Genomic DNA, 18,849 nt, shown 5'->3' with positions numbered 1-18,849 from the left:
CAACCTTATAGCTTCCAACTGTTCAGGGTTCTAGATCGCTTTCTTGCCAGGGAGATTTCCCCTGCACTGGATCCAGTGATCGTGCCCCACATCAGTCCTTTTTACCCGTCAGCATATATTCACCAACACAGCATACAAAAAAATATGTAAGGGCAAATGGCTGACAAGAATGTGCATATTTATTTATTCAGAAGCCTTCTTCTGTTTCAGATTTTAAAATGCCTGCTGAAAACTTTTTTATTCTTCAGTCAGGCTTAAGACGACATATTTCCACAATAGTTCGATTTCTTATATGGTTATAATATGGTTTTTATTGAGTGGTTTTATGTGCAGATCACTGTGATCTCTGGTATTTTTAAAATGAATTAGCATCACACAAATGTTTAAATAAATAAAACAGACACCACTTGATTGTAAATTGGGAAAATTTATATATATATATGTATATAATGTGTATGTTATAGGAAATGTGCCTGAATTTATTGAATCATTCATTCAATCAATTAATCAATCACAAACTGATGTGGAAAAGGGGTGAACTGAACTCAAGGTTGTTAAAAAAAAGGAACCCAAAGAAATAAAAACTGATAGATTGTCTGTCCTAATAAATATAATAATAATAATAATAATAATAATAATAATAATAATAATAATAATAATAATAAAAAATTATTTATACCCCGCCCATCTGGCTGGGTTTCCCCAGCCACTCTGGGTGGCTCCCAACAGAATATTAAAAACACAATAAAATATCAAACATTAAAAACTTCCCTAAACAAGGCTGCCTTCAGATGTCTTCTAAAAGTCAGATAGTTGGTATATTTCCTTGCCATCTGATGGGAGAGCATTCCACAGGGCGGGTGCCACTACCGAGAAGGCCCTCTGCTTCATGTCCCAGAAATCAGAGACTGTCTCCTCCCTCCAAATCCCACCTCAGCCTCTACCCTTTTTCAAAGTTCACTGCCTACTTGCCCTCCAGTTCAACCAACCATTTCACACCGTACAGATGTTCAACCCCAGCGGAGAAAAACAACAACACAAAATGCCTTGATGGTCAACAGAAGCCCAGCTTGCAAGAGTGTGAATTGGGCTTCGAAAGCCCCTCCTGGACCCCAAGGTCTAGAGGAAAGACAGCCCTGCGACTTGCCTCAGTGGGAGAGACAGGAAGCAGAACCATCATCTTTGCCAGAGGTCTGGCTCCAACAGGAACCTCCTGCCCCTGAAATGGGGCAGCTGATCATTATAGGAATAACTGTCTAGAAATTGGTGCCTGAGTTTTGATTTTCCTCTTCCCTCCCTATCCCTTTTCCTTTGCATGTCGTTTTTTAAAAAACTAAACTTTCACGGGCAGGGACTGCCTTGTTTTTGTTATTTGTGGGAGCCTTTGGGGCTGATGTGCGAGGTATAAAAATGCTCTAAACAAATAACACCTGGTCAGTCCTGGTTACCTTCCTCTGCAGTCCGTCTACCTCACACTCAAACTGCTCCCGCTCATCCTTAGTCTGGTTCTGCGTCTCCCCCAGGAGGGACTCCAGCTCCTCATTCCTCTCCACCAGGTCCTCGTGTTCCCGCTCCAACTTCCGGAGCTTGTGCAGGAGCTGCGAGTTTTGGCATTCTACACCTTCAATGGCTCGGCGGCACCTACGTCAAAGTGAAACACATTGGCAGGAGGTCCCTGAAGCAGCTGGCGCAGTTTAAGTTAAAGATTTGAAATTAATGTTGCCATCTTCAATTGGGCCCGGAAACTGACTGGCAATCAGAGGTGCTGTGCTACCTGAGGGTTGGCACCATGTAACCCATGGGTAGGCAAACTAAGGCCCGGGGGTCGGATGCGGCCCAATTGCCTTCTAAATCTGGCCCATGGACAGTCTGGGAATCAGCGTGTTTTTACATGAGTAGCATGTAACCTTTTATTTAAAATGCATCTCTGGGTTATTTGTGGGGCATAGGAATTTGTTCATTTTTTTTTTTTTTCAAAATATAGTCCGGCCCCCCACAAGGTCTGATGGACAATGGACCAGCCCCCTGCTGAAAAAGTTTGCTGACCTACCAGTATCTGCTGTGTGAATGCACCAAAGCAGAAATTCACAAAATGTACTTTGTGGAAGAAAGGATCGTGGGCAATAAGACAACAGCAGCAAAGAAAGTGGCACATTTACATAATTTAAGTGATCACAGAATCTCAGAATTGTAGAGTTGGAAGGGACCACAAGGATCATCTAGTTCAACCTCCTGCAAAGCAGGAATCTTTTGCCCAATATGAGGCTTGAACTCACAACCCTGAGATGTTCTACCAACTGAGACTTGGTGGAAATCATTTGCTTTTTGACATTTGCTTAGCTTATTCACCTCTGATGAAGGGCCTTGTTATGTTCAGATTCTGAGGAAGCTTCATCCAAAATGCTTGTCTCTTCTTCAGCTTTCAGCTTTCCCTTTTTATCCTGTGATCCAAGAAAATTTAGGAGCATAGTAAACTACCTTATATCCAGACAGACTACGGGTCCATCTAGCTCAGCCTGGCCACCAGCAGCTCTCCAGGTTTTCAGGCAGGAACCTTTTCCAGCCCGTCTTGATATGACCTCATGCATGGAAAGTGGGCCCCAACCATATTTTCCCATAGTTGCAAATCCTATTCAGCAAAGGTCCTCCTACAACTTTAATTAGAAGCTTCCTTCTCCAATTACTTTTGTTCATCACAGCTAATGAACAGGCTCTTTACTGGTCCTTAGTTAGCCAGTTCTGTTCTCTGCTTGAAGGCCCATTTTAATTACTGCTATTATTGCTTTTTTCTAATATTTTGTATTTTCTTTCCAATCTGTTTCCTACCCTCCATGAGAAGTGGAGTTCTTCTACAAGTGTTGCCAGGGTTGGGGGTAAAGCACTCACAACATATATTTAGAACAGCATGATTCCACTTTAAACAGTCATGGCTTCCCTCAAAGGATTCTGGGAGCTGTTGTTTGGTTAAGGGTGCTAACAGTCATGAGGCGGCCCCTTAGTCCCCTCACAGAGCTACAATTCCCACAGTTCCCTATGAAGTGGGATGGATTTTTAAGCAGCTCTGGGAACTGTAGCTTTCAGAGGGGACTAGAGGTCTTCTAACAACTCTCAGCACCCTTAAAAGACTACGGCTCCTTTCGGGAGAAAGCCATGATTGTTTAAAGTGGTGCTTTTAATATTTTAACTGTATGGGGTGAATACAGTGCTAGAAATAAGTGGTGGGTAGGGGAAGTGTTGAAGATTAGCCCCTTCAAATCACACCCTCCCCTCTACCATTTAAATCTGACCCTTATGTGGGGTGGGGTGAGAAGAAATAGACTGCCAGTATGGCATAGAGGATAGACAAGACTGGGAAGATCCAGATTCAAATCCCGTGCTTGGCCCCAAAGCTCACTCAGGAAACATGGGCCAGTGACTCTTTCTCTCTCTCTGACTAACCTACCTCACAGGGTGAGCCATTCTTAACCTCCTTGGAGAATGCAGGGGACACAAAAATAACAAACAAACAAAGAAACATTCATGCAAACAAACATGCAAACAAATAAATTTAAAATACCTGCAACAAGCAGCCTTCATGTTCTTTAGTTTGGTCCGTCCTGGCTAATACATATTTTGGCTCTTCCTCAGTCACCTGATACTTGGGAATCGTGTCATCAAGCTTTTCAGCCTTAAATGCCAAAAAGAAAGAAAAAGAGAAAGAAAGAAAGAAAAAGAAAGAAAGACTTCCAATGGTTTCATTCAGAAGAGAGAATTCACATCCAACCTCTGCTCTCCTGGGCCAGTTCACCCAAGTTAGAAAGACCTCCTCAGAGCAATTCCTCTCTCAGTTTCTCATTTTTCCATTCTTCAGTTCTCCACAATTCCACATCAATATGTAATGTTTTTACCAGAAGTTTGGTGTGTAATTCTCCTAATACACACATTTCTGCAAAGCAATCCCCCCTAATATAATGCATTTTGTAGGCCCCCCTCCCCAATATAGGCAAACTTTACCCTAGTATAAGTATTTTTGTACACATTACTTGGCTGCATTATAAAATTCAGAGACGTGAATGTTTAAGGGATGGCGGTGTTTCAGTTTTGTTTAAGTGCTAATTTAAGTTCACCTCTAAATGCAAACTGAATCGGAATTCTCCCCTATCCCTACTCAGCACTGAGAGAACCACCAAGCATGGGTAGCTGCAGTTAGCATTTTTGGTCGGCAGTATAATAGGGTCAGCAACTTGGGCCACTGGCAACTGCCTGAGGATGCCAACCCTTAGCGGCAAGCCTGTCTGAACAGATCAACACAACAGTTTAACAAAAAGCCAATCTGGTGCTCCAAAGGTTCACGTGCACAACCCCAACCTCCCCTGCCCTGCTCAGGTAAGCTGCAGCAATGCTGGTGATGGATGGGTGGCTCTTTGGCCCCACCACACACCCCACACTGGCAACGATGGTCACTAGTACCCCAAACATTAGTGACCCAGACTGACCTGCTCCAAGAACATTTGTCTCTCCGAGTCGAGAAGTTGGACTCTGCTGCGTAGTGCCAGGATTTCTTGGTCCAATTGGATGTTCAACTCCCTGGCCTTCTGTAGCTCTGACATTTCTAAAGGCAACCAGGGGCCATGACCAGCAGGTATCCAAGCAGACGCTGTTTTACATCTCAGAAATGGCACCGTTTTGCATTTTGTGACAGTGGCTGAGGCCACGATTGCCAAGTTTTGGAAGTCTTTTATCTCAAGAAGCTGGAATATTGGTATTCCAAGGCGTGGCATAAGCTAAAGTGCCCAGGGGCCCAAGTGCTTCTTTGCCATAGGGTCTAATCTTATTTTATATACAGACAGAAAGGCTCAGGAGCATCAGGTCCCACAGGACCATGCGGTTGTCTTGGGTTTAGTGCAGTTCAAGGTTACTTTTTATCTTTATTTCCACATTAAAAACATAATTGTTTTTGTTTTTTATTGTTTTTATGTTATGGAAGCCTTTGTATTTATAGATGGCTTATCCTTTCCCTCCTGGTATGTTTTACTACTGTATCCTCTACTTATTTGTTGGCAATGTGACAATTTTAAAAAAACAAAACGGGGAAAACTTGTTGGTTATTATTAAAATTAAATTTTAAAAAATTGGGAAACAAAAATTAATGACCCAGTTCTTTGGAGGAGGCACACAGCCCATGATGTTTCCTTCACCAAAATCCTCCTATTATCACAGCAGTGCAAATTCCTGGACACATGACCAGGACATTGTTACTGAGTTGTGTCATACAAAGTGCTTTTTTTCTGGGGGGACACAGCCCTAAACATTTTGTGAATCTTTGTACTTCTGTCCATTTACTGTATTTATTTCCCTCTGATTTGAACTATAAAATTGTGATTTTCTTGAGTCAAAATGAGAGTACCCCTAAACATTTTTAAAGTAAAAAAATCACTGGTCATACCCCTGCTGGAAGAACCCTCTTCAGAGGATAGCCTGGAGTTCCCAAAGCAAAACATCACAGGGGAGCAGTTTGTGAGGCCAGCCAAGGATATCCGGGGCGCTTGGTGGAACTAGCAAGCCAGCCTACCCCCCATGACATAAGTATCCCCTTCTCAGGCTGCATTCAGATGGCACTTTATTCTGTCTTCTTGACATTTCTTTACATGCTCAGTTTTCTGTTTTATTTGATCTTTCACCCAGCATAAAAACCACTTCTGGGAATGTAGAAGAAGTGTAATGATCATCCATGTTAATTGCATACAGCTATACCACTTCAGGCTACAGGTGGGGCTCAGCTGACTGGATGCTCTTTCTGCACAAAAGGCTCCTTCTGCCCAGAAGACTAGATGATGGCTCTAGCCCAACCTTTTCCCCTGGCACGTTTCCAAGTACAAGGAATAGCTGGGGGTTGAAGCAACATCTAGTCATGCCTGTCACTACAATGTGGAATGGTGCAGCTTAGATGCTAGTTGACTGCCCCAGTGAAAATGTCGTCAGAGAGGGACTGGGACTTAGAAATACATGGAGACACTGCTAGGCAAGGCCAGGATTTGGCTGTTGCCCAGAAACATGTATAGCCAATGAGGGGGAACCAATGAGCTGCCTGGGCAGATGCAGCTATGATGGAACAGAGCAGGACAGCACAATTCTCTCTAATAACAAACTCAGCTGGTTGAGTGCCAATAGGATCATGATTTTAAAAGCCACAAAGAAATAAGAAAGGTATGCCAGCATGCTTGTGGGGAGTCCTAATGTTTGCAGAAGTACAAAAAAGAAAAAGAAAGAAAAAAGAAAAAGGATCTTAAGGAAAATCCTTGCGGGGGAGAGAAGGGGAAGCTAAGGGAGCAAACAAACCCTGAAATATTCTTCAAAATTTGTTCATTCACCCCATCCCCCCAAATTGTTAAGTGATTTTTAGGAAAAGAAAAGGAGATGAGGAATGGAACGGAGTATCCAGGTCACGAGCATGCTGGGGCAGGAGTATTCCATGCTGCCTCCAGTATCAATTTCAGATGATGAGTGTGACATTTTGTTGCAGTTCCCCCCATTTACACCTCTGAAAACCAAATGCAGAGAAGGCTGTTGCCTTCATGCTCTGCTTGTTAAACATCTCTTTAGCCATTGCTGCAAACAGGATGCTGAACCAGATTGTCCTTTGGTCCAATACAAATCATAATTATTCCTGCAAATGTGCTAAGCAAGTGATATAGGCAGCATGCAACTTACCACTGTCTTTCACCTTATTCACCTCTTCTTTCAAGCTCTCTGCCATGGATGGAGCTGATTGAAAAATCCAAGAGAATGGAGCAGTTTTTTTTGGGGGGGGGGAGGAGAGTTATAAATTACTGCTGTCCCTATAATTAAACACATACACAGTAAGTACAAACAGTGTGCTGGAACAGTGTTCTTCAACCTTGGGTCCCCAGATGTTGGGACTACAAAACCCATGATCCTGGTCAGGGATTAAGGGAGTTGTAGTTCAAAGACATCTGGGAACCCAAGGCTGAAGAACACTGCTAGAATAACTGTCCCAGAAATCCCCAATCAGAGGGGTCTGTGTGCTTTAGGCAATGCTTCTCTATTTACTAATTTTTTAAAATCCATTAATTTATATTTTAAATGGATGTGTGTGGGGCACCAATAAACAACATTAAAGCAATTGCTAGGGACTAGCCATGTTCATCTATTGTTGCAAAAACAAGAAATAATATTGTTGTTAACCTACAATAACCCACAGTGAACTATTAAAAGTGAAAAAGGTACCATAGAAATAGCTGCTTTGTACCTAAAATAAATAAGGGATTCCATCTGATTTGTTTTGAAGAGGTAGAAGAAATCCTTTACAACAGATATCACAAATTATTAAGACACACAGGTCTTCTTAATACATCACCCAGAAGCCCAAGTTTAACCTAAATAGCCTAGCTGGCTAAATCTCTAAACCTGAAACATGGAATTCCACAGAATAACATAAAATTCAAAATACTAAAAGCCATAGATACACAAACAAGTGTAAAAAAAGAAAACACTATTTGCAAATTGTAACAGATTTCTCACTGGCTCAGTGCACTCGAGGGTCACCCAGAAAATGAATCCACCAGCAGCTCTGATAGGGATCTGGAGGCGCACTGCTGTCGGGAGGCTGAGGCACAATGCCCTCTGAGGCAAAAGCTGCCCTAAAAAGAAATTGATCAGCCAAAGCAGAGCAGGAGGTTGGACTGTGCTGAGCAGAGCAGCCAGTTTGGGACCTACACTAACTGAAAGTTCTATGGTGATTTTGCAACACTCTCTGCCCTGAGGGGAAAAATGAGTTTAGAGGGTCACATTGTCAAGCCTTTGGGGTGGGGGGGGGACCCTCCTGGGAAGCCTACTGTGTTTCACAAAACAGCCTCCATGTCTTTCTCCTGGAAAGTAGCTATTTTTGGGACAGAGGCTGAATATCTCTCTCCTTGAACTCAGTTCCCAGATGAGAGTTCTTGACTGCCTTGTATGCAAGTTATAAATCTGAGCTGGCACAGATACCAAAATGTATGTCGAGCTGTGTCCATCCCCATTTCCTCTTGATGGAGATCACCTGGTCACAGTGGCCCATGCTCTGGCAGCACCCAGATTAGACTCCTGCAACGTGCTACATGGGAAGTTGCCTTTGAAAACTCTCTTGGATAAAACCAAACCATAAGTGCTACACCACTACCGTAGCTGTGGCTGGCTATATGGAGCACATCTCGCCAGTCCTTAAACAGCAGTGCAAATTCTTGGACACACGACCAGGCCATTGAGGGCAAATAAAAAGAATAGATCCGTAGTCCCCTTGGCCATTGCCAATATTTTTATATGTTAACATCATCTTTATGTATTCGTTTGTGTATGATGAGGGCGGGGGTTGATGTAGTGTGGCATCTTCCGGAGAAGAAAAATGGATCACAGCCAAGGTCTGCCAAAAAGGTTTGAGTTGTCAGTGGCTGCAAGCAGTTGGAACTCACCCAGTTTGCTCTGGTTTTCCTTTTGAGTGGCCAATTCTTCTTTCAGCCTCTGGATCTCTGCCTGCGTCAACTGCAACCTGTGTGTGGCTTCCTCCAGGTGCTGCTCAGTGTGCCTGAGCAAGGTGCTTTGTCTAGCCAGCTCTTCAGCATGAGACTAAAAGACAAAGTACAATATTTAGAGGAAGGGCCCTGGCTGGGGATGGCCTCTCTGCATCCTAGGTGCCGGAACCTTCATTTTTAACAGATGGACACAAGTGGGCAGAATTAAGGGCCCACGGCATTGCTTCTCACTCAGGCCCTGTCGGGATGGGTAGGTGGTGGTGGGTGGAGCAAAGCTTTCTTAAAACTGGTGGCTTCATTTTACGATAGCACACAGCCCCTAGTACAGAGGTAGCAAATGTTGTGCCTTTCAGGATTACAGCTCCCATCAATTAAAACAAACAAACAAACAAACAAACAAACAAAAATCTGTGGGGAAAATAAACCAATCTTCTCCTGACTTTGTACAAGACAGCTTCAGAAGTGCACATAGATCTTCATCCCATAGGGGACTTTCCATTTCATTTCCCAAGGTTTCTGTCAGTGCTGTGTCTGGTCCTTCCACTACAACTTCTATAGACAACTTTTTCCAGGAATTATGTGATACCTTTAAAAAAATCCATGCATGGCTGTCTTTCAATTGACACCACGTTACCCTTGATGCGCCCAAGATACACTACGACGCTAAGCAGCATGAGCAGAAGTGAAAAGGGTTGGAACCAATTTCTTCTCTTTATTACTTTATGCATCATCTCTTTGGTGCACTGCATAGATTTCCGTTGCTCCTGAAGCTCATCTTCTAGTGTCCGCTGGATGTGATCTAACTGATCCTTAGACAAAAAAAAGGAAGAAAGGAAGAAGAATTATTAAAAATACATAACTTCACCAAAATACTTCCCCTTGCATTTCTTCATAGTAGTAATATAAATAACATGGAGAGTAAAAACAAACATAATGTTTAAAGGGTGAACAGATCAAAACAAAATAAAAAATAAAAAAATTCCTTCAAGTAGCACCTTAGAGACCAACTAAGTTTGTTATTGGTATGAGCTTTCGTGTGCATGCACAGTGCACACTTCTTCAGATGTTATCTGAAAACACCTCTTCTGCTCCCTGAATATACATACTTATCCCCTATCAATCTGGAGGGAAATGAATTGGGAAATCCTATGTTTTCCTGTCTTAGTGAGACCTGGAAACAAAATGGACAATATATATAGTCCAGAATCCTGTTCTCACAGTGGCCAACCAGATGCCCCAGAGGGAAACCTGTAAGCAGGATTTGAGCACAAGAGCCCTCTCCCCTCCTGTGGCTTCCAGCAACAGGTATTCAGAAGCATGGCTGCCTCCATCTATGAAGGGCAGAGCAGAGTTATCATGGCTAGTAGCCATCAATAGTTCTCTCCTCCATGAGAGGTCACTGGTCTTCAGCTGCTGAGTCAGGACCCTGGGGAACAGGGTGGGGAGCCTGCGGGCCTCCAGATGTTACTCGACTCCTGTTCCCATCAGCGTAGGTCAGCATGGCCAACAGAATTTGTAGTCCTCATCAGAAACCATTGCTGATCTACAACACATCACACAGAGACCTACCAGTAGATTGCAACCTAGCTTTTGTCCACCACTGGTGCAGACAATACTGAGCAGGGCAGACCAATGCCATGACTCGGTATAAGGCAGCTCCTTATGATTCTAGGGCAGAAAATGCTGCCTCAGTAATCCTGGCCCCATATGGACACCATGGCATTTCTGTTCCCAATGCTGCACTTGAATAAAGACTATACTATGAACCTCTGGGAGCCGCTCGGGGCTTTAAGGCAGGATAGAAAAGCATTCTAAATAAAGAAAGGTGATGTACCTGAAGCTGAGCAGCTGAGCAAAGGCTTTCCAAACAGCTGGGGAATTGCAGCTTTTGTTCCAGCACATCTATCTTCTCCAGTAGGGTGCTTCTCTCAACCAGCAAATAAGCAACCTGTTCACTGGGGCTGCTGTGGGCAATATCAAACAAGCCTTCCTGCTCCAACATTTCTTCCACTTCCTTCTGCTGAGATTCTGGTGGGATGGGGAAGAAATGCACACCTAAGCATCCTAAAAAAAGAACCAGCTTTCTTGGAAAGAGTTGCTGGGCTTCAGCACAAGGCCAGAGACAGGAAAGACCCACCTCCAAGATCCATAGCCAAAGAGGGGGCTGCCTCCACGCCTGCCCAGAGAGCTGAAGGCAATTCAGCTGCTGCTTTGTTGTATTCACTCATTCCACTTCCACCTCCAGGAAATAAGATTTGCAAGGTTTTCGTCCCATTTAAAAACAAAACAAAACTCTGTTCTCCACCACTTGAATATACAATAAAACCCACATAAAACCAAAAAAGATAAAATCAAAGATCATCCACTGTCTGCATAAGCTTGGTGGCACAGAAAAGTTTTCAGCAGACATTTAAATGTTTAAACAGATGGCACTTGCTTTTAATAAATCATTTAGTTTTCCAATAAGAACATCCAATTAACAAATCCATCAAATCATAATCCAATTAAAAATAATAAAATAAAATAAACAGCCAAATTACAATCCAAATTATTGATTTGGGGGGGGGGGCTTCCCATATTCTGGACCTCTGAAGTATATCTCCAATGTTTTCATTTCTGCCTTCTTGTTGTTCTCATATTTTCCACATTCCAATCTTAACGCTTTAAAGTTCCCCATCCCTGGCTGTGCGATTCTCAATCATGTCAGAGATCATATATCCTTTCATCCATCGGGTACAGTTTTATTTGTGTATATATATATTTTCAACTGTCAATTTGTCAGCGCAGCTTTTCCTGACTTCATTCCAATCTTCCAATCCGGGCTGTTGTCCAAGCCTGTCGTTTGAAGTTTAATGACACAGTAACTCCCAAGTTGTTAAATTGTTACTTTTCACAATAAATTCCCAATGTTAAGTTGTTAAGCATACTGTTTGCAATATTGCAATGTAAATGAAATGTATTCCACAGATGTTAGTCATTTGGCGATCGATCAGCTTTCCCGGAGACCACACAACCCCCCCCCCGGGCCCTAGAAGGGGGGTTGCTAGACATTCACTTAGCCTTCTCTCTCGCTCATAATGAAGAAATTCTGCAAACAGATGCACTGTATGTTCTCCCAAATTGTTATCTCAAGTCATTATAAAGTCAGCTAGCAAGTATTTCCCACTTCCCTCAAAAAAGGGAGGGATTATAATTTTTCCATACTGCGTCATACTAACAAGTGCCATCTTGCTTCTTCTTTTATCTTTATCAAGTCTAAGTAAAGCTGTGCAGCTGAATACTTAATTATAAATAGAAGTCCATCTGTACTCAGTTTAAAAAAAAATCTTAATGAAGCTTGGCATAGAAAAACAATTCTAGAGAAGAAAAAAGAACGTATCAATCACCTCCATAAATCCAAACACCATGATGAGAATCTCTTTGAAGTCCAAGCTTAAACACCAGGGACTGTGCAATTCTGCAGATTTTTTCTCAATCTTCTTTGCTCCAGACTATGTCTGTTTATTGTCCAAATCTAATTATTTTATCACACAGATATTTCCAGCTTGTGAGAGAGACTTCGGAGAGTGCCAGCCGTGCCGTGCTCTAGGACTCAGCATCCTTGCCACTTGCACCTTGATGCCAGCTGACAAATCTTGGACGATCTGCGGGTCTACGAGACAATCCTCCCCCACCCTGGGGAGTCTGCCAGGGCTAATTACCCCCATATCAACCCTGAATTACTGGCACGGCTGAGGTCCGATCGTGTGGGAGTCAGCCATTTCTCACTGCCCGAAACAGGAAGCTACACTTGCTAAAGCTTTATTGGAACAGCATTCCACAAGACTGGGCCAACAACCCTAAAGGCTCAGTTTTTGTTACTGTCAGATGAGGCCTCACAACCTGGGGAACGACCAACAGGTGCAGGTGATCTCCATGATTGAGCTGGGTTAGAAGGGTTCAAGAGGTAGTTCCCTGTACCTAAGTTGTTTAGGGATTTGCAAGTTAATACAAGGACCTTGAACCCAGTGTGGTAGTAAGTGGGCATTCAGTGTAGCTGTTTCAACAATGGGGTCACATGTTGTTGGACAACAGCTCCCATCAGCAGTCTGACCACTGCATTCTGCACCAGATGGAGCTTCCAAATCAGGTCCAAGGGCAACGCATTGCAGTAACCAAGCCTCACGGCTCCCAATGCATGGACTGCAGTGGTCAGGCTATCCCAGTCCAGGAACAGCCATAGCTGGCAAACCAGACAAAGATGTGGGATAAATCTGGGGTATCATTTGGCTACTGTCTCTAGTTGATCTCTGATTTTAAAATTTTAAGTCGTTTTATTGCATGGTTTTATGTATGATTTTTTATGTATGTCTTTTTTCCATGAAATATTTTTATAAACAAAGAAACACAGTAATCCATGCAGCGTGTTCCTAGCACAGCCGTTTCTGCTTCCCTTTTGTTCCCTTTTTGGTTGTTACTGCCTATCCTCGGCCCTTTGTACACCCCCTTTATTAAGCTGCAGTTTAAAATCAAAGGGGATAGCACAGAGTGGAAACCGCAGAGATGTTTTCGATTCCAAGAGCAAATGGAATGGGCAGCAGGGCCTCTGAGTGGAAACATGCAATTGATTTGGACAGTAAGTGGGCAGTCTGGCTTTTGCTCTGTTTAAGCATGTAAAACTCAGGGAGTGGAGGGAGGAGCAGTCGTGCCTAGGTCCCACAACAATGATTCCTATGTACTTTCTGTTCGCATAGAAACCTAGGAAGAACCCTGCTGGATCAGGCCAAAGAGAGCCCATCTAGTTCAGGATCCTGTTCTCACAGTGGCCAACTAGATGCCTGTGGGAAACAAGCCAACAGGATTTGAGCACAGAAACACACTCCCCTCCTGCAGCTTCCAGAACCATTGCTGCCTCCAACTGCGGAGGCAAGTAGCCATCAATAGCCCCTTCTCTATTTGTCGAATCCTCTGTGAAAGTCATTTAAGTTGGTGGCCATAACTGCCTCTTGCAAAAGCAAGTTTCATAGTTTAACTTTGCGCTGTGTGAATAAGTCCTTTCTTCTATTTCATCTCAATCTCCCAACATTTGGCTTTATTGGATGTCCACAAGTTGCAGTGTTATGAGAGAGGGTTTTGTTCACTTTTGTTCTGTAGGCAAAACCACTGCTGTTCTCCCCTCTAGATTCTTTCCTTACTTCCATGTGATAAGCCCAGGCTAATCTGGATGGTTCAGACATCACTGGACAGATTCTTTTGCATTCATTGGGTTCACATTCCATAAAGACGGCACAGGTCTTGCTGATGATGGACTCTACTCTGCCAACTGCTTCAGGCCAGTGGGGAGTAAGTCGCAGCTCTCCAGAAGTTGTTGGACTCCAGCTTCCATCAGCCTCGCCAGCATAGCCAGTGGCCAAGGATGATGGGAGCTGGATCCAGCAACACTGAATCTTGCACCTTCTGCATGAAAAACAGATACTTTGTCACTGAGTTTTAGCCTTTACCCTTACTTTTTTCAGCGGCCCATTTAGGTGGTCTGCTTTCCTCAGTGGCTGACCAGATGCATTTGGGAAGCCAGCAAGCAGGACTTGAGTGCAACAGTAACTCTTCCCACCTGTGATTCCTAGCATACTGCCTTTGATTCCCCGCTTCCCCTTCCAGTCCTGGCAAGCACCAGCCACCAATGGTCACTTGGGAGGTGAAACCAGGGCACTGTGACTCTCATTGGGGAAATATGCTTTTGTTGGGAACCTTCTACAGTGGTGCCCCGCTAGACGAAAATAATTCGTTCTGCGAAAATTTTCGTCTAGCGGGTTTTTCGTCTTGCGGAGCGGCAATGACAGCCGCGCTCCGCAAAACGAAAAAAAAAAAAAGACGAAAATTTTTCGTCTTGCGAGGCAGCCCCATAGACTTTTTCGTCTTGCGGGGCAGCCTTCCGCTAGACGAATGCCTTCGTCTAGCGAGTTTTTCGTCTTGCGAGGCATTCGTCTAGCGGGGTACCACTGTACTAAGAGGAGAAGAGAGCGCTGGGAACCTGGTTTCAAAGTTAAGATGTGATATGTGGCATGGGTTGAATCAGATGAGAGATGGAATAACATTACTGTTTTTGAATATGCTGGTCTCTTCTACAGTACTTCCATCTCTTTGAGGATGCATTGAGAAGGTGGTGCCTGTTTTATCTTATTGCTGCTCTCTTAATTATTTTCCATGTAACTTTTCTGTGCATTGGCAACTGAGATTTTAACTGCCGTAAGCTGCTTCAGGAGACCAAGTTGACTGCACAGCCAGGCACAAATACAATAAACAAGCAGGTCAATTTTTAAAAAAACACTTATTTGATTCTAACACATCAGCAAAAATATTTTCTCTGTGAACGCTTAAATTGCTCCATTCTTTTGCTTGGTTGGTTTGTGTGCAAGGCAATTAGGGCTCTGTGGTTTGGAGGCTGAGAACGCACACACACACACACACACACCCTCACTAAAGCCGTTGATCCATTATCACATAATGCATTGATCCATCCACTAAATGCATGCATGGGTTAGGCAAGAGCTGTGGAAGTAGCTTCGTCCTCAAGGTCAGCTCTCTGCTTGCGGCACTGTTGAGAACCACTGTGGGCAATGAGCAGAGGAAAACAGCAAGAGCTCAATTATGGTTTTGTAACTATACCCATGAGTATAGTTACTACTAACCTAACTCATGTTCAACCCTTTAACTTAACCACCTTACGTTCAACATTTATTTAACAGGATGAACTTAACAGGATTTAACAGCTAAATGGTAAATATACTTAACAGGATTTAATAGGTTATCAATGGCTACTAGCTATCAATGGCTATACTCTGCCTCCACAGCTGGCAGCAGCAATGACTATGAATGCCAGTTGCTGGAAACCACAGGAGAGAGAGTGCTCTTGCGCTTGGATCCTGACTGCTGGTTTCCCACTGGGGCATCTGGTTGGCTGGACTAGATGGGCCATTGACCTGAACCAACAAGCTCTTTTGTAATTAAATTAAAGCATACTTATTACATCCACATTTATTGCCTGGTTTGTTTTATATTGATTCCAATGCAACAAAGAAGGAGCCAATTTTTCCTTGAAGCCTCCACTGAATGAATCTCTCTCTTTTGTAACTGTGTGGCAGAACCCAGATGTTTGCCCACTTCCTGTTTAGTCATTTTACAGAGAAAATATGTCTCCAAAAAGGGCCAAAGGAAAGCCATTCTGTAGTCCAGTAACATCTGGAGGGCCACAGAATCCTTTGCCCCAGTCCAAAATCAATATACCTCTAGATAACAGATGCCGAGAAGTGGGAAGCATCAGGAGAGGCTCTGACCCTCAAGCTCTGTTTTAGGATAAAATACATTTGGAAATGTGTACACTGAGATAAAATGCAGGTAGTATTGAACTAAGCCGTACTCAGGATAGAATCACTGAAATCGCAGAACTTAAGTCCATTGACTTATCCTATTTTTTTTGAAAAAATGCATATTTAAGAACATATTTAAAACATGGATTTCTGTACAGACTTAAAACCACAGATTAATCCAGTAAGCACATCACAGACACCTGAACTGTGGTTCTCAGGGCTCCTGAGGTGAGCCATTTCATGAGTTCCCCCGGAACAGTCAACCTGCCCAACGCCTCTTATTTAGGGAAACTGGGGGTGGAAGTATAAGAGGAAGAAAGGTACTTCATTGGGAGAGATGGGAAGCAGGGCTCATTCCATCAGCCAGCAGAAAGACCAGTTCCATCTGGTGCCTCCTGCCTCTGAGCTGCTTCCATGCCAGCTGGCCATTATATTTATTATTTATTTGTAAAAATATTTATATACCACTGTATCATAAAAATGTGCCAAGCAGTTTATAATATACAACAATATAAAAACAGAAAACCAGACAATAAATTATAAAAAGCTAAAATCTACTTAAAAGCAAAAAGGAATTAAAAGCAAATCTCAATAGACCATTGTAGTTGTAATTGCCTGTACTGATATGGTGGAATGGAAAAGTTTACAGCAGGCATTTATAGCAACTACCATTTAAAAATTGGTGCCTAAGCTTTTTTCATCTCCCCCCCCCATCCCTTTCCCCTTGTGTATTGTGTATTGTGCTTTATACCTTGTAAGCTTGCGGTCAGGGACTGCCTTGTTTTAATTAGTTGTATTTAAGCCACTTGGGGAATGTTTCTGGCTGAAACAAGGGGTCCAAATGTTCTAAGTAGATAAAGTAATAAAAAGCCGTTCTACGCCCCACTTTCCAGTTTGATCAAGATCCTTGTGAGCAATGGGCTAGCTGAGGGGACACTATTGGGAGGGTGGCCTCAGCCTCACGGTCCTGGATCTGACACGTTCAGCAAAGTGAGGGAGAGAGAGAGTACCTTGCTCAAGTTGTAGCTGTGCAACTTCCACCCTAAGCTGCGCATTTTCTCTCTCAAATGCAGTTGCCAAAGAATCCCGCGCTTCCGTCAACATACGGATGTGGGCCACGTAATTTTCCACCTGAAAAGAGAAGGACAAAGCAGGTCTATGATTCCCAATCAGCAAGGACAGGTCAGGCTGCATTATTTGCCCATATTTATTTATTTATTAAAATGTACATGCCGCTAAATCATAAAAATATATCTATGCACTTTACAACGTGAAAAAGATAAAAACCCCACAATAAAAGCATAAAAAGTGAAAAACAATTTGAAAGCAAAAAAGTTAAAAACAAACATCAATAACCACTGCAGAAGGATGAACTCTCAATTGCCTGCATAGGCCCTGAGGAAAGGTTTCCAGCAGGCCTTTAAACACTGGCATAGAAGGTGCCTGAATCACTACTGGCAGAGAGTTCTACAGAACTTGACCGATGACACTAAAGGCTCGATTTCTTGTTGTTGTCAAATGAGCCTCATCAACTCGAGGAAATACCAGAGATGCTGCTGCAGATTATTTCACCAACTGAGTTGGGTTTAGGTGGTAGCTGTAAATTAACACAAATCCCTTGAATCTGTGTCATTAGTAAATGGGAGCCTGGGCAGCTGTTTTAACAATTGTGCAGCCTGTTTTCTGCCACAAGCTCCCATCAGCAGTAACATCTACTGTGACTGGCACCAGTGCTCCAAGGTCTCAGGCATAGGTCTTTCCCAGCAGCTAATAACTGAAACTCTTTCGCTCATGCATTCATTCATTCATTCATTCCAGTCTTCTATGGCAAAACCCAGTTTATGTTTCTGGGCTCAATTTAAAGTGATGGTGTTAAACTTTAAAAGCCTGATTTATTTGGGATCAAGTTGTTTGAAAGACCACCTATACCAGGAGTAGGCAACCTAAGGCCCATGGACGGTCTGGGATTCAGCGTGTTTTTACATGAGTAGAATGTGTCCTTTTATTTAAAATGCATCTCTGGGTTATTTGTGGGGCATAGGAATTTGTTCGTTTTTTTCTTCAAAATATAGTCCGGCCCACCATATGGTCTGGGGGACAGTGGACCAGCCCACGACTGAAAAAGGTTGGTGACCCCTGACCTAGACCCATACTACTGTAATCTGCACTGTGCTGAAATTAGGTTATTTCTTTAACTGCCAGCAGATGGAGTCATTGCTTTGCTTAACTCTTGCTGTGACAAATGAGCTTTTTTCAGCAGACCAACTCACTTCAACACTCCTGAACTTGCTTCAGGATCACAATGCAACTTCCTGTCAGATCGTGCAGCTCTCCAGATCTGACTATGCAGTTTTAGTGTACAAAAGGAAGGGCACACAAAAATATATATATTAGGTAAAATAAGGCACACAAAATGTGTAACACACGAGATGAGCGCATTAAAAAGTATGTATTTTATGTTTAAAAGTCCATATAAAATACATATCATTTATATGCAGGTTTGGGGCACATTTTTTCAATGAAGCTGTACAAGACAGAATGGCACAGGCCTATGCCTTAGCATCCAGCGAGTCATAGAACAAACAGAATTAGGCTGCTCAGTCCATCCCTACGAGTGCCCTGCCTGAAAACACTATCAGACTCCCTACAGAGTCCAGAGCTTTCCAGACTTTTCATGTTGGTGACACACTTTTTACACATGCATCATTTCGCAACACAGTAATTCAGTTTTACTAGCAAACTGGAGGTAAAACTAACTCCTTTCCAGCCCCGGTAATAGTGTGGGAAGCATTTGCATGACACACATATATGCTGCAGCCAACACACTAATGTGTCACGACACACAGTTTGGAAAGCTCTGTCCTACCTTCTGCTCAGTACTGAGATTACCTTCATGTGGATTTTCACGTGTTTGAGAAATCGTCTGAGTCCCCTAGATCAGAATGGATTTATGCCGTTGATAGCTAAAGAAGAAGCCTTCAAACTGTCTAGTGGTA

At 43.1% G+C, this 18,849-nt stretch overlaps 1 protein-coding gene across 1 annotated transcript in view; it reads right to left on the bottom strand.

Annotated features, from left to right (window-relative positions):
* Positions 1-18,849, bottom strand: part of CCDC30 (coiled-coil domain containing 30) — a 41,328-nt gene that overhangs the window by 16,444 nt on the left and 6,035 nt on the right. The window contains 9 exon segments of the mRNA XM_033157079.1: positions 1,449-1,641; positions 2,350-2,441; positions 3,557-3,667; positions 4,476-4,591; positions 6,691-6,744; positions 8,448-8,601; positions 9,086-9,316; positions 10,342-10,535; positions 16,864-16,984. Of these exon segments, the coding sequence (XP_033012970.1) occupies positions 1,449-1,641; positions 2,350-2,441; positions 3,557-3,667; positions 4,476-4,591; positions 6,691-6,744; positions 8,448-8,601; positions 9,086-9,316; positions 10,342-10,535; positions 16,864-16,984 (1,266 nt within the window).

Source organism: Lacerta agilis, chromosome 8, assembly GCF_009819535.1.
Source record: "Lacerta agilis isolate rLacAgi1 chromosome 8, rLacAgi1.pri, whole genome shotgun sequence".
NCBI lineage: Eukaryota > Metazoa > Chordata > Lepidosauria > Squamata > Lacertidae > Lacerta > Lacerta agilis.
The sequence above is the reverse complement of the archived record's forward strand: the minus strand, read 5'-3'. Positions and strand labels throughout refer to the sequence as shown.